This window comes from Salmo salar, chromosome ssa07, assembly GCF_905237065.1.
Source record: "Salmo salar chromosome ssa07, Ssal_v3.1, whole genome shotgun sequence".
Taxonomy (NCBI): domain Eukaryota; kingdom Metazoa; phylum Chordata; class Actinopteri; order Salmoniformes; family Salmonidae; genus Salmo; species Salmo salar.
In genome coordinates this window covers 50,137,590-50,153,618 of record NC_059448.1, presented here as the reverse complement: position 1 = coordinate 50,153,618, position 16,029 = coordinate 50,137,590, and the positions used below count along the sequence as shown (strand labels likewise).

The 16,029-nt window shown below is 43.7% G+C and overlaps 2 protein-coding genes across 4 annotated transcripts in view; both read right to left on the bottom strand.

Moving 5' to 3' along the window:
- Positions 1-985, bottom strand: part of anks1b (ankyrin repeat and sterile alpha motif domain containing 1B) — a 323,994-nt gene extending 323,009 nt beyond the window's left edge. Inside the window, 1 exon segment of the mRNA XM_045722208.1 lies at positions 124-985. Coding sequence (XP_045578164.1) covers positions 124-254 — 131 coding nt within the window. The 5' untranslated portion in view covers positions 255-985.
- Positions 986-3,641: 2,656 nt separating this feature from the next.
- Positions 3,642-16,029, bottom strand: part of LOC106609564 (UHRF1-binding protein 1-like) — a 56,848-nt gene continuing 44,460 nt past the window's right edge. For 2 of the 3 annotated variants that reach the window (XM_014208503.2, XM_045722207.1), the window contains 5 exons: positions 15,741-15,797; positions 14,022-14,278; positions 13,846-13,954; positions 10,243-10,397; positions 3,642-6,513 (listed from right to left, as the gene is read on the bottom strand). In XM_014208503.2, the coding sequence (XP_014063978.2) occupies positions 6,385-6,513; positions 10,243-10,397; positions 13,846-13,954; positions 14,022-14,278; positions 15,741-15,797 (707 nt within the window). In that variant the 3' untranslated portion in view covers positions 3,642-6,384. The remainder of the gene's footprint in view (positions 6,514-10,242; positions 10,398-13,845; positions 13,955-14,021; positions 14,279-15,740; positions 15,798-16,029) is intronic. The other variant, XM_014208507.2, reaches the window with a different exon arrangement.

Sequence of the window (16,029 nt, the reverse complement as noted above, 5' to 3'; positions counted from 1 at the left end):
TGCTCCAACTTTGGCGCAACAGCCCATCTTTTTCAACGTAGAAGTATGTCAATAGTAGTATCAACAAGGCAATCCAACAAGGCAATTCATGACATGAAAATGTATGTTGACGACTTCGTTTACCTCAGTAGGTTTGGCAGAGGTATGGAGCCCGAGGCTGTCCCCAGGATTCCCCTTTTCCCACTCAGTAATTTCTCCACCAGGACCACATTCCCGGTCCGGGCCGCTTCTAGTAGTTCTTGTTCCTTTCCCATCCCGACCGAACTTCTTCTAATCCCGGATTTATAATCCAAAACCGGTATGTAGAAAGAGAATGACGGCGGTGGGGATCCCCCTTCACTGTATCTTGTGAAAAAACATCTCAGTGTGTTCTTTTTACTGCATGTTGCAGTAAGCGTTCCCTCAAATGGGTCGGTTACCGTCCGCGGTGTGCTGCAAGGTTGGCAGGCTCAGTTGCAGTACGAGTCCATTGTCGAACCGAACGCAGGAATGAGGAACCGTAAATAGCGCATTTTGCACGGTGCTGCCTGCTGCAGCTGGCTCGAGGGAACTACGAACAAGCCGGTTGCCAAACCCAGACCGCCACTCGCTCTCTTCTCGGCTATTTTTTCCTCTCTTCTCTCTTCGTGTAGCCCAACAAACACGCTGTGTCGTGTCCTCTCGTTGTATGTCTGTCTGTTATTGTAGCATCCCAATCGCTCCCTCTTTATTTCTCGCAGTTCTCCACTTTCTTCGAACCGCACTCGCCACAGTGCCTAGTGCTATCCTGCCTAATCCAGCGTTGTACAGTATGGGCGTGGATGGCGGGTTACAGCACCAACCGGAGACGAAAAGGCTTTGTTATTCATTTGCTAATTTAAGAAAGTCACAGGTTATATGAAAAGGCTCCTATATTCGGATAGCAGTCAGTTTTAGGAGGAATGTCGATTTGTATATTCCACTATTGAGCGAATAACATTATTATTGGTTTATCAAGATAACCGTCCAAAATACATAAATCAGTGGACGTTGTAAAACAGAAATATGGGCTATATAGTAGAAATAATAGCAGCCTTGGTCTATGCCACCTGTTTGTATGACAAAACAAGCAAGAGACCCATGTTTTTTAATGGTCTGCTCTGTCCATTGACAGGCTTGGATTGAGACACACCCCCTTTGTCAATCTCTTCCTCCCTTGCCAGAAGATTTTAAAATGTTGTATTTAAACTTTATTTACCTAGGTCAGTTAAGAACAAATTCTTATTTACAATGACGGTCTACTCTGGCCAAACCCTCCCCAAAACCGGACAACACTGGGCCAATTGTGCACCGCCCTATGGGACTCCCAATCACGGCCGGTTGTGATACAGCCCGGAATCGAACCAGGGTCTGTAGTGACGCTTCTAGCACTGAGATGCAGTGTCTTAGACCGCCACTCGGTGACCTGCAGAGAATACACAAGTATTGACTAGTTCACTATCGGTTAATTAGGAATGATGTAAATTAAGGAACACACACACACACACACACACACACACACAGCTGTGTGATAGTGCCCTGGCTCCTGTCTGCACCTCTGATGTGAGCTCAGTGCATTGCTTCCTGTCTTGCTGGGAAGCGAAGAATGTCCTATTGAGAGAGGGAGGGTGATGGAGAAAAACATAGAGAATAGGACGTCATATAGCCTACTAAACGAGAGGGAGGTGAGGAATCTCCTTGCCAGAGAGAGAGAGAAGCAGCTGCAGCCCCATCGGGTGTTGGATAGAGATACTACAATCTGACTGTCGGGGGAGAGCAGTGAAGCTGATCTCATGAGCCAAATCTATTCCATAGCAGAACCACAGACACATACAAAACAGTCCTTGTTTCACTCCATTGTTTAGCTGTCATTCGGTCATTTCATTGGTAGATAGATGAGAGGAGAAATGTGTGCTTCAAAACGAGTCAAACCTATTAAATGATGTCTATCTTTTCATTTTCTACTCTTCTCCTTTCTGATTTTGAACTGGATTATATGACAAAACCACAGCAAGGGGCGCATTCAGCAAGACGAAACGTTTTGGAACATTCAGATCAAAATATGCTTTTAAAAAAACGACGTTTGTCTCTGACACATACAATAAGGAGTCATCTTGGCTATTTTCATGGCATTTCTATCTGCAACATTTGACTATTGAAGTGGCTCTGGGTGACTACAGGGGAACCTACAGTCAATACCCATACCTACCAGTAGATGTCAGACTTGGACTGCTTTTCTGTCTTCATCAAGGACGTTGGCAGCATACACAACAGTGGACAGTAAGGGCTGTGTCTCAATCCATCCATGTCCTCTCCTTGACTACTCGGATTCGAAAGACCTGACCACAATTAACTACTATAAGCAGTCTAGCACATTTAATATGTGCTAGACTGCTTACCACAGGGCCATTATTTTGATCTGCAAACAGTGGTTTTTGTTGCTCCTCGCTCATCAGGGGAAGTCCCCGCTGCATAAGGTGTTTCGCTGCAGTTAACTACACCTTCTGAAGGGTGCGCCCATCGTGTTGATCTGGCCCGATCTGAGCCCGGTGGCTTGTCCACTGCTCCTCCCACTTAAGCCAGAGCTATTGAAACGCCTTCTCTGGCTCTTTTTCAGTTAATCTTTTCTCAATTCCTTTTCAAAAAACACTGGAGAAAGCCTGAGAGGAGGGATCTTGCACCATCCCCTTCAATACGTTTGAGAATGAGACCAGGCGATACTCTACAACCCTCAAATTTAAATCTGGACCTCTAAGCCAGTTCCACTGCTTTTTTCTCCTCTAGACCTGGGACACCAGGTGGTGCAATTCATTCTCAGGTAGAACAAAAAAACAGCAGCACTCTGGACCACCAGGGTAGGATTTGATTACTCCTGGCCTAGGATGTGAGGAGTCATGAATACATAGAGATTGAGCCTTGCCTCCTGTCTATCTATGTGGCAGGCCTTTCACTCTTCTCCCTTTACTCCTCAGTGCAGAATCTTCAGTGCCCTTCACAGCGGTGCCCTCCACTGGTAGACACTTGGTCTTCAATCCCTTGTCAATGTCTGATACTTTCAGCAGCTTCATTTGGTAGGCTTCATCCATCCACTCCTCCCATGGAAGTGTTTGCTCTGTCCCGTTAGTGGACTGGTGGAAGTTCCCTTGGCCAGATGCACCAGGTTTAAACCCTCCACAATTCAGTAGATGGTGCACACCCAAGGTTATCTGCCTATGTTTCATAAGAATTACATATATCATTTATCTGATACCTTTTCCCCCCAGAGGGACTTAGTGAATTCAACTAAAAAAGGGCAATTCCACCACGTTTCAACCTCATATTCATTATTGCAATCAACATACCTGTGTCTACATGTTTGAAAATCACTTTTAAAAAATCTATTTACTTTTGATGTCATTGGGCAGAACTTTTAACATACATATTTCTCTCTACAAAACATAGAAATGCGCAATTTTCACATATGTAGACACTGGTATTGTGCTGGAGACAATGAAAATTAGGTTGGAATTGCCCTTTAAGGTAGATCGGTAAAACAACCACATCACAATCATTGTAAGTAAAAGTTCCCTCAGAGAAGCTATCAGCATAATCATTGCTAGTAAGAACAGACAAGTGTTAGTGCAAGGAAGTCAAGTAGAACAGTATGACAACTGAGAAATATTTTTTATTGGATATCTTTTTATTTTCATCAGTAGCTCAGCAGCTTCGACAGACAATTATTACAAATCATTTTCTTTTTGTACACAAGTTCTCAGGAGGCGGAGCTCCCAGGAGAAGAGCAGCTGAGCAGGTCAAGGGAGGAGCTATTGTAATGAGGGGACGGGTCCATTCGGACCAGGAAGTGGATGAGAAAGTTAGAAACTCCGGGGAGGGCAGCCTTTAAAATACAATCAAGCATTCAAATCCTAACAGCCATTCAAGTCTTGTCAGTGTTGAGCAGGTAAGTGAACCAGCATCGTCTCAAGGCAGAGAGAGCGGACAGCGCAGCTTGGAAAGACATTCAGCTGGACTGGACTAGGCTGAGCTAGGTCCACAATTTGGATAGTTTTAAGCTCTTTAAAGTAGAAAAATGATGTATTCCCAAACCCAAACCCTTTTTGAAGGACTAGGATGGGGTCATTCGAGTGAGCCTGCCTGTGAAAACCAAAGAAAGACCAGTTGCCATAGTTGGTGTAAACAGAAAACTACCTTTACCTTCTTCGGTTTTGTTTTAGGGTAGTTGTGTTTTTACTTATTGCCATACGGGACAGAGAACCTGCAGACTACACCTTTAAAGAGAGGCAAACCATTGTAATCTGTCAGCAAATCTCATGCTACTACTGGAAACGTCCCTGTGTAAAACGTGATGCTTCAGACAGAACTGCCTTCTGACTAAATTCTGTGTGTGAGCCAAAAGCACACTCCAAAGGGGAACTAAAGCTCTATTCTACAACACTCCCCCAAGGCTTCCCCAAAAGACAAGCATGGAACAGCAGATATGGGCACGACTTCACGTGGGTGAAAAACTACACATGTAGGATTATGCAAATCTAGAATGCACGCACAGAAAAGCACATGCCTGTTTCCCCTCCTGCATTGGGAGGAGTTACCTAACGTAGCAGGCGTAAAATAAACGCCTGAAACTGGATCCTTTACAACAAATCTTGACGAGAAGGGGGGGGGGAGGAGTCAGGGAGGTTCTCTTCTGCACCATTCAACCAATCCAGTACATGTGGAGGAGGAGATAACAAGGTAACGCTCCATCTTAATGTCCAAAAGTGGAAGTCGCGTCACAGGCTCTCTTTCCCATTTCCCCTTCAAACCAGATCGTCCGGTTGTTGTGCCCGGCAGAGGCAAGGTGAGAGCTGTATTCATTAGTCACAGACCTTTGCAAAAAACGTTTTGCAACGGAAACAATTTACTCTAGGAACTAAACAACACAAACGGAACCAACGAGGGGAGGGTCCTACCTGAATTTGTCCAATCGTTGCAAAGCGTTTTCCGTTTGGAGTAAATGTTTTTAGTTGCAAAATGTTTTGAACAGAAAATACATTTTGTAAAGGAATCCGAATAATGAATACACCCCAGGCTTGATCCTCATAGGAGAAAAGAGATGGTAACTTGCTTTCCATATTAATGTTCTTTCCACTCATTGGATGATCGAGAGATGACAGGATAGTGTTCTCAACCGGATTGGACGATGCTTTCGTACAGGGATCGTATTTACAGTGAATGTCGTTCAAAAGTGCTGGACACACCACTAGCTATTTACATGTAGAAAAGTAAGGGGAAAAAACAGCGCAATGGGACATTATGGGCATTGTAGACAACTAGATTGAATGGAAGAAAAGTAAATGTGAATATATAATTGTATATTTTCCTTTTCAATGAAATGAAATGCTTGTTTTAGTTACATGACAAATACATGTTGAAAACACACACTGCACAACCATTCAGAATTCTGTAGAAAACAGTGTGTACGCTTTGCCCATCATAAGTACATTACCATACACACTCCAAGTACAATTGGTTAAGTGCTAGATACATTTTTTTCATAAGCACCAAATTACATGTTCGGTTTCAGCGCAGTGCAAAATAAGTCTATTTTTGAGACATTCCTCCAAAGATATGACATTCAGTGTCTCACCCCACCCAACCAGGCAAGCCCCTCCCATAAAAGGTCATATTACATATAGAATATGCTTGATAAAGTTGCACATTTTTGCATTGTTTCTCCTATTTAAGGTATCGATTCAGGGAGGGAAACTTTTCCCCCAAGACTAACATTCAGGACTCCCACCACACCTCCCTAGCCCCGCCATCCCACTTGAGGGCTGTTTAATTTAGATTCGTCCCATCCCTCTCCCCTTCATCCCTCCTTACGCTCCCATATTTAGGAGGCTGCTTGGCTTGCAGAGTCGGATTACTGGAGAGACTGAACACTAATTTACTGCATAAAGAGAGCAACTCAAAACAAGCACAATAATCATGTAAAACAAGCATGTGTACTGCAGTCCTAGTCCCAGCCCAGGGATGACACGGCAGCACTGTATCGAGGAGGGGATGAAAGTCTAACACAGTCCACTCTCCAGTTCCTCTACTGGGGGGTGTAGGGATGAGGATGGTAGGTGGGCTGAAGTGAAAAAGTAGCCCCCCTCTCTGGTTTTCAGGGACTGCGTGTGTGTGTGTTAAGGAGTAGACTTCATGGACTGTGTGTGTGTGTGTGGTCTAGTTATTAGGCGACCAGCCCTTCATCAGAACAGGCTTGAATGACCTGGCTGATGCTTGAATAATACTTGTGTGATGCTATATCAAGTAGCTCCAGTATCCAGCACCCCTCTCTGCTTCCCCCCTGTGGTGATATGCAGCACTGCAGATTGGTGGTCACTGGGCCTCTGTTGGACTACCCTAGCTGCTGTTCACTTTGAGACTCTTCATGCGGTGCAACAGGGAGTCCTTCTCCATTTGGGCCTCAGCTAGAGCCATCTTGGCTTTGGAAAGCTCCAGTTTCAAACACTCGTTCTCCTCTATCAGCAGCTAGGGATAAACAGAAGAGAGGGTGTTGGTTAAATTCCTATGAAAGAGTGCAGGGCATAACATTTTATTTTTGGTCCACCAGCCAGTCAGATTTTTTACCAACCAAAATATTTCCCCCCTGCTAAAATTACACAAACAAAACCAAAAAGCGTGGTTTGTAATGTATCCAAAACAAATGCATTACTAGAAAGAAGTAATGTGGTATATTGTTGTTAGTGACCCCTTATTAACACGTGAATCCCGTTAGCGGGATTGATTTGACAACAGCCAGTGAAAAATCAGAGCGCCAAATTCAAAACAGCAAAAATCTCATAATTAAAATTTCACACATACAAAGTATTATACACCATTTTAAAGATAAGATTCTCCTTAATCTAACCACATTGTCCGATTTCAAAAAGGCTTTACGGCGAAAGCAAAACAGATTATGTTAGGACACCACATAAACAAGAAAAGCCACAGCCATTTTCCAAGCATCTAGATGCATCACAAAAACCAGAAATACAGCTAAAATATTCACTAACCTTTGATGATCTTCATCAGATGGCACTCATAGGACTTCATGTTACACAATACATGTATGTTTTGCTCGATAAAGTTCATATTTATATCCAAAAACCCCATTTTACATTGCCGCGTAATGTTCAGAAATGTTTTCCCTCCAAACCCCCCGGTGAATGAGCACACATATTACAGAAATACTCATCATAAACTTTGATTAATATGCAAGTGTTATGCACAGAATTACAGATACACTTCTAAATGTAACCTCTTTGTCAGATTTCAAAAAAGGTTCACAGCGAAAGCACAATTTGCAATAATCTGAGTACAGCCCAGAAGACACCAACAACAAGCAAACAGAAACCCGCCATTTGAGTCAATAAAACTAAGAAATTACATTATAAATATTCACTTACCTTTGATTATCTTCATCAGAAGGCGCTCAACAATAAATGTTCGATAAAGTTTATATTTATGTCCAAATACATCCATTTTGTTCGCGCGTTAGGTTCACTATCCAAATCCACAACGCGCGTGCTTACTTAGTCCAGACAAAGTCAAAAAAGTTATACTACAGTTTGTAGAAACATGTCAAATGATGTATAGAATCAATCCTTAGGTTGTTTTGAACATACATCTTCAATAAAATTCCAACCAGACCTATCCGTTCTCTTTAGGAATGAATATGAACTCAGCTCGCTCCCAAGTCTCTGCGCGTGACTGAACCCATGCCATATAATGGGACACCTACTTCCTTGGGCTGTTATTCCCTTCAAATTCACCATGGAATCCTCAAACAAGGTTCCAAAGACTGTTGACATCTAGTGGAAGCTTTAGGAAGTGCGAAATGAACCCTAAGTCACTGTAAAGGCAATCGCTTGAAAAAACTACAACCTTAGATTTCCCACTTCCTGGTTGGATTTCTCTCAGGTTTTTGCCTGCCATATGAGTTGTGTTATACTCACAGACATCATTCAAACAGTTTTAGAAACTTCAGAGTGTTTCCTATCCAACTGTACTAATTATATGCATATCCTACCTCCTGGGCCCGAGTAACAGGCAGTTTAATTTGGGTGGGTTTTTCATCCGGCCGTGAAAATACTGCCCCCCATCCCTAAGAGGTTTTAATTGAATGTGATTTGAGTACACACACACACACACACACAAAATATCACAGATGAGACAAAGATTTTCACCTGCCCCTTTAACCTGTTAGGGCTAGGGGGCAGTATTTGCACGGCTGGATAAAAAAATGTACCCGATTTAATCTGGTTACTAATCCTACCCAGTAACTAGAATATGCATATACTTATTATATATGGATAGAAAACACCCTAAAGTTTCTAAAACTGTTTGAATGGTGTCTGTGAGTATAACAGAACTCATTTGGCAGGCAAAACCCTGAGACATTTTCTGACAGGAAGTGGATACCTGATGTGGTGTATTACCTTTAAACCTATGCCATTGAAAAACACAGGGGCTGAGGAATATTTTGGCACTTCCTATTGCTTCCACTAGATGTCACCAGCCTTTACAAAGTGTTTTGAGTCTTCTGGAGGGAGATCTGACCGAACAAGAGCCATGGAACGATGATGGCCCATTAGACACCTGGCGCGAGTTCATGTTGGGTACCCTCGTTCCAATACGTTATAAAAGAGAATGCATTCGTCCACCTTGAATATTATTCATGTTCTGGTTAAAAAAGGCCCTAATGATTTATGCTATACAACGTTTGACATGTTTGAACGAACGTAAATATATTTTTTCCCCTCGTTCATGAAGTGAAGTCCGGCGGGCTTAGATCATGTGCTAACAAGACAGAGATTTTTGGACATAAATGAGCTTTTTTGAACAAAACTACATTCGTTATGGACCTGTGATACCTGGAAGTGACATCTGATGAAGAGAATCAAAGGTAATGGATTATTTACATAGTATTTTCGATTTTAGATCTCCCCAACATGACGACTAGTCTGTATCGCAACGCGTATTTTTCTGGGCGCAGTGCTCAGATTATTGCAAAGTGTGATTTCCCAGTAAGGTTATTTTTAAATCTGGCAAGTTGATTGCGTTCAAGAGATGTAAATCTATAATTCTTTAAATGGCAATATAATATTTTACCAATGTTTTCTAATTTTAATTATTTAATTTGTGGTGCTGACTTGACTGCCGGTTATTGGAGGGAAACGATTTCCTCAACATCAATGCCATAGTAAAACGCTGTTTTTGGATATAAATATGAACTTGATAGAACTAAAAATGCATGCATTGTCTAACATAATGTCCTAGGAGTGTCATCTGATGGAGATTGTAAAAGGTTAGTGCATCATTTTAGCTGGTTTTATGGTTTTGGTGACCCTGTCTTTGAATTGACAAAACATTACACACAACTCTTGTAAATGTACTGTCCTAACATACTCTAAATTTATGCTTTCGCCGTAAAACCTTTTTGAAATCGTAAAACGTGGTTAGATTAAGGAGATGTTTATCTTTCAAAGGGTGTAAAATAGTTGTATGTTTGAAAAATTTGAATTTTGACATTTATTTGGATTCAAATTTGCCGCTCTTGAAATGCACCTGCTGTTGATGGAGTGCACCACGGGTGGGACGCTTGCGTCCCACCTAGCCCATAGAGGTTAAGGGCCGGAGGTTACCATGGTAACACTACTCCAGTCATGTTTGTGGCAGTGAGATTGAGTCTGACTAGTAGAAGCATCATCTTCGCTTCCCGAGCAGTTGAAACTCAAACATAGAAAAACAACCTAGCTTGTGAACAAAACAATGTAAACAGCCGAGAAACACAACGTCTCACTTCAGTAGACTTTTGTTTCAAGTAAATTTGACCAACTTTTATGCCTGTGCACAGCGCTTCGAAAAATTAATATTTCACTCAGCTCTTCACATGCGGTGTTGCAGCGCAAAGTGGAATAGGCTACATAGGATTTGCAGTTTTGACTTTGTGCGATTCATTTACAAGCTATGAAACAAAGCGGTGGAAATAATTTGAAAACAAATACAGTATTTATTTTACATGTGATCATACTTGCCTATTTTTATTCACAAATGAGAGTGAAATGCTTGCACTGTGGAGCCCTGACCCCTCGCCAACGTGGCTGGTGTAAATAGACATTCTTACCTGCCAATACCAAAATCGACCCTCATTTGGCAGGTGGCGGGTGTTCATTTTAGGCCCTGGACGAATGGGTGGTGTGTGTGTGGACTACTCACCTGTTCTTTATCGGAGGGGGTTGTGCTAGGGCTAGATAGGCTGGGGGTCTGTGTGGCCTTGGGAGTGCTGCTGATCACACTCTCAGGGACTGGAGACAGACCACTGTCAATCAATTGGACTTCTTTCTTAGGCCCCGCCTCAGACGCATTTTCCACTGTGACAACAGAGGGTGGGGAGTGGGTGAAAGGTAGAAATAAACTTGAAAGGCATGTCATTGTATGATGAAATGAGACGGTGTTGGGATGGAGGGTGTGTGACAGTGTGCATGTGTATGAATGTGTGAGACTGTGTGTGTGTGTGAGAGAGAGTGAGGCAGTGTGTGTGTGTGTGTGTGTGTGTGTGTGTGTGTGTGTGTGTACAGTCGTGGCCAAAAGTTGAGAATGAAAATTAATGTGTCAAAGTCTGCTGCCTCACTTTGTATGATGGCAATTTACATATACTCCAGAATGTTATGAAGAGTGATCAGATTAATTGCAAAGTCCCTTTTTGCCATGCAAATTAACTGAATCCCCCAAAAACATTTCCACTGCATTTCAGCCCTGCCACAAAAGGACCAGCTGACATCATGTCAGTGATTCTTTCGTTAACACAGGTGTGAGTGTTGACGAGGACAAGGCTGGAGATCACTCTGTCATGCTGATTGAGTTTGAATAACAGACTGGAAGCTTCAAAAGGAGGGTGGTGCTTGGAATCATTGTTCTTCGTCTGTCAACAATGGTTACCTGCAAGGAAACACGTGCCGTCATTGCTTTGCACAAAAAGGGCTTCACAGGCAAGGATATTGCTCCCAGTAAGATTGCACCTAAATCAACCATTTATCGGATCATGAAGTTCTTGAAGGAGAGCGGATAATTGTTGTGAAGAAGGCTTCAGGGCGCCCAGGAAAGTCTAGCAAGCGCCAGGACCGTCTCCTAAAGTTGATTCAGCTGCGGGTTCGGGGCACCACCAGTACAGAGCTTGCTCAGGAATGGAAGCAGGCAGGTGTGAGTGCATCTGCACGCACAGTGAGGCGAAGACTTTTGGAGGATGGCCTGGTGTCAAGAAGGGCAGCAAAGAAGCCACTTCTCTCCAGGAAAAACATCAGGGACAGACTGATATTCTGCAAAAGGTTCAGGGATTGGACTGCTGAGGACTGGGGTAAAGTCATTTTGTCTGATGAATCCCCTTTCCGATTGTTTGGGGCATCGGGAAAAAGCTTGTCCGGAGACAAGGTGAGCGCTACCATCTGTCCTGTGACATACCATCAGTCCTGTGTCATGCCAACAGTAAAGCATCCTGAGACCATTCATGTGTGGGGTTGCTTCTCAGCCAAGGGAGTGGGCTCACTCACAATTTTGCCTAAGAACACAGCCATGAATAAAGAATGGTACCAACACATCCTCCGAGAGCAACTTCTCCCAACCATCCAGGAACAGTTTGGTGATGAACAATGCCTTTTCCAGCATGATGGAGCACCTTGCCATAAGGCAAAAGTGATAACTAAGTGGCTCGGGGAACAAAACATCAATATTCTGGGTCCAGGGCCAGGAAACTCCCCAGACCTTAATCCCATGGAGAACTTGTGGTCAATCCTCAAGAGGCGGGTGGACAAACAAAACCCCACAAATTCTGACAAACTCCAAGCATTGATTACGCAAGAATGGGCTGCCATCAGTCAGGATGTGGCCCAGAAGTTAATTGACAGCATGCCAGGGCGGATTGCAGAAGTCTTGAAAAAGAAGGTCAACACTGCAAATATTGACACTCTGCATCAACTTCATGTAATTGTCAATAAAAGCCTTTGACACTTATGAAATGCTTGTAATTATACTTCAGCATTCCATAGTAACATCTGACAAAAAATATCTAAAGACACTGAGGCAGCAGACTGAAAATTAATTTGTGTCATTCTCAAAACAGTTGAAGTCGGAAGTTTACATAAACTAGTTTTAATGACTCGAACATAAGTGTTTCAACAACTATAGTTTTGGCAAGTCGGTTAGGACATCTACTTTGTGCATGACACAAGTACATTTTCCAACAATTGTTTAGAGATTATTTCACTGTATCACAATTCCAGTGGGTCAGAAGTTTACATACACTAAGTTGACTGTGCCTTTAAACAGCTTGTAAAATTCCAGAAAATGATATCATGACTTTAGAAGCTTCTGATAGGCTAATTGACATAATTTGAGTCAATTGGAGGTGTGGATGTATTTCAAGGCATACCTTCTAGCTCAGTGCCTCTTTGCTTGACATCATAGGGAAATCAAAAGAAATCAGCCAGGACCTCAGAAAATTGTAGACCTCCACAAGTCTGGTTCATCCTTGGGAGCAATTTACAAACACCTGAAGGTACCAGGTTCATCTGTACAAACACCATGGGACCACGCAGCCGTCATACCGCTCGGGAAGGAGACGCGTTCTGTCTCCTAGAGATGAACGTACTTTGGTGTGAAAAGTGCAAATCAATCCCACAACAGCAAAGGACCTTGTGAAGATGCTGGAGGAAACCGGTACAAAAGTATCTATATCCACAGTAAAATGATTCCTATATCGACATAACCTGAAAGGCCGCTCAGCAAGGAAGAAGCCACCGCTCCAAAACCACAATAAAAAAGCCAGACTACGGTTTGCAACTGCACATGGGGACAAAGATCGTACTTTTTGGAGAAATGTCCTCTGGTCTGATGAAACAAAAATACAACTGTTTGGCCATAATGACCATTGTTATGTTTGGAAGAAAAAGGGGGAGTCTTGCAAGCCGAAGAACACCATCCCACCCGTGAAACACGGGGGTGGCAGCATCATGTTGTGGGGGTGCTTTACTGCAGGAGGGACTGGTGCACTTCACAAAATAGATGGCATCATGAGTATGGAAAATTGTGGATATATTGAAGCAACATCTCAAGACATCAGTCAGGAAGTTAAAGCTTGGTCGAAAATGGGTCTTCCAAATGGACAATGACCCCAAGCATTCTTCCAAAGTTGTGGCAAAATGGCTTATGGACAACAAAGTCAAGGTATTGGAGTGGCCATCACAAAGCCCTGACCTCAGTCCTATAGAACATTTGTGGGCAGAACTGAAAAAGCGTGTGCAAGCAAGGAGGCGTACAAAGCTGACTCAGATACACCGGCTCTGTCAAGAGGAATGGGCCAAAATTCACCCAACTTATTGTGGGAAGCTTGTGAAAGGCTACCCGAAATGTTTGACCCAAGTAAAAAAATGTAAAGGCAATGCTACCAAATACTAATTGAGTGTATGTAAACTTCTGACCCACTGGGAATGTAATGAAAGAAATAAAAGCTGAAATAAATCACTATTATTCTGAAATTTCACATTCTTAAAATAAAGTGGTGATCCTAACTGACCTAAGACAGGGAATTTTTCCTAGGATTAAATGTCAGGAATTGTGAAAAACGGAGGCTAAGGTGTATGTAAACTTCCGACATCAACTGTATATGAGTGAATGTGTAAGGCAGTATATATATATATATATATATATATATATATATATATATATATGAGTGAGGCAGTGTGTGTGTGTGTGTGTCTCACCCCCTATATATATATATATATATATATATATGAGTGAGGCAGTGTGTGTGTGTGTGTGTCTCACCCCCTATAGAGAAGGCTCCATCGTCGGTCCTGTGGATGAGCAGGTTGGCGATGTGCAGGGTGATGGGGGTGGGATCAGGGTCAGACGGGTTGTCACGGGGACCATCATCCTGCAGAGGGGGACAGAGGTTAATGTGTCTGTGGTTAATTTGTGTGTGTGTGTGTGTTCATCCCCACCTTCAGGTCGATGTGTGTGTCCCTGACGCTGATCTCCATCGGGAGGACCTGGGGGGCGGAGTCATCCTCCAGGAAGTGAGCCAGGTTCCTTAGCGACGACATGAGGAAGCTGGCCCGGTAGCCGTGGAGACGCAGCTGGAGGAAACCGTTGGTCTCGGCCAGGGGGGAGTGGGTGGCAGCACAGGGCCCGCTCTCCAGCCGAGCCCTGACCTCCGGGAGATGGGTGGTCCCGTCTGAATTGGCCTCCAGACCACCACCTAGCGAGGGAAGGAGGAAGGAGAGAGGGGAGTGGGAGGAGAGAACATCAGTAATCAATCAATTCCCATTAAAAAGAGAAGGCATAGATTGGCTGCAATACAAACAGAATCACTGCAACCACAACTCAAAGAAACGGCTCAGCGATGGCCGCTTGGCAGGCATACAACCAGACATTGCCTTACTGCTGACGCCAGTCTATGAATCCATTTCTAAGGTGTGACTAATTTGTAAAGCAAGGGCCCTTCTGGGGGTGGGGTTACTAATCCCATAAAACTATTTAGAGGCCAGTAAAGTGCCACAGCAGCTGCACACACGCAGACACACATTTTAATATAACGACAACACGTCGGTCACTGCCTCAGTAAGGAAGGAAGGAGAGATGGAGGGAGGAAATGGCAGACGTGAGAGAAGGTAAGAGGTAAAAACAGAAATAATGAGAAAGTGATTGAGAAGGAGAGCGAGACATATAGAGCGGGGTAGGAAAGGAGAGCGCGCGAGAGAGATGGGGATTACTCTTCTGTGAAAGAGGAAGGAGGCGGAGCCGAGCTGAGGGAGGGATTACTCTTCTGTGAAAGAGGAAGGAGGCGGAGCCGAGCCGAGGGAGAGAGAGGGATTACTCTTCTGTGAAAGAGGAAGGAGGCGGAGCCGAGGGAGAGAGAGGGATTACTCTTCTGTGAAAGAGGAAGGAGGCGGAGCCGAGGGAGAGAGAGGGATTACTCTTCTGTGAAAGAGGAAGGAGGCGGAGCCGAGGGAGAGAGAGGGATTACTCTTCTGTGAAAGAGGGAGGCGGCGGAGCTGAGCGAGCACTGCCTCATAGTACTGTGGGTAAATATGGACCTCACCAACCCCTCTTAAATATTCACACACGGAGGTGACATGCTGGAGACACACATGCACACAACCTGTGGTGCCACAAAAACACATACCGACACTGGGTTTAATGTAGCTGGTAAAGGGAGCAAAACCCCCATTAGTGCTAATGCACCGTCTCACTGCAGCAGTTAGACACACACACCCCTTGAGGCATACACTGCAGTCACACACCCTTGAGACACACAGTGCAGTCACACATTGTGTGCGTGTGTGTGTGTGTTTTTACTATCCTTGTGGGAACCAGAAGTCCTCACCAGGATAGTAAAACAAGGAAAATCACGTGGACATTTTGCCGATCCCCACAAGTAAAAAGGCTATTTATAGGCTTAGGGGTTTGGTTCAGGGCTACAATTAGGGTTTGTGGTTAGAGAAAATAGGATTTTGAATGGGAATCAATAGTTTGGTCCCCACAAGGATAGTAAAACAAACGTGTGTAGCATGCTTGGTGGAGCAAAAATACTAATTACTATCTGTCATTTCATACCAATGATGAAATCAGAGACACACTGAAACACAAACAGGTAGTAGCACTTGTGCGCAAGCTTGCGTTTGCCTACCCATGCTTATGTTCCACACACACACACATACCTTCGCTGCCTGGGGCAGGGGGTACAATAGTGCTGCCGTGAGCAGTGGGTACCATACCTGTAAGAGTTATGGAAGGGTAAACCAAGTCAATTGGGAGTGTGTAGTCTTCACCCAGCTATAGATAGTACTCCAAGAGAATGGGGAATAGCAAAACTGCAGTTTGTGCGCGTGTGTGACTGCAATGTGTGTGTACTATCCCACATGTATGTATGTATGTATGTATGTATGTATGTATGTATGTATGTATGTATGCATGTATGTATGCATGTATGTATGTATGCATGTATGT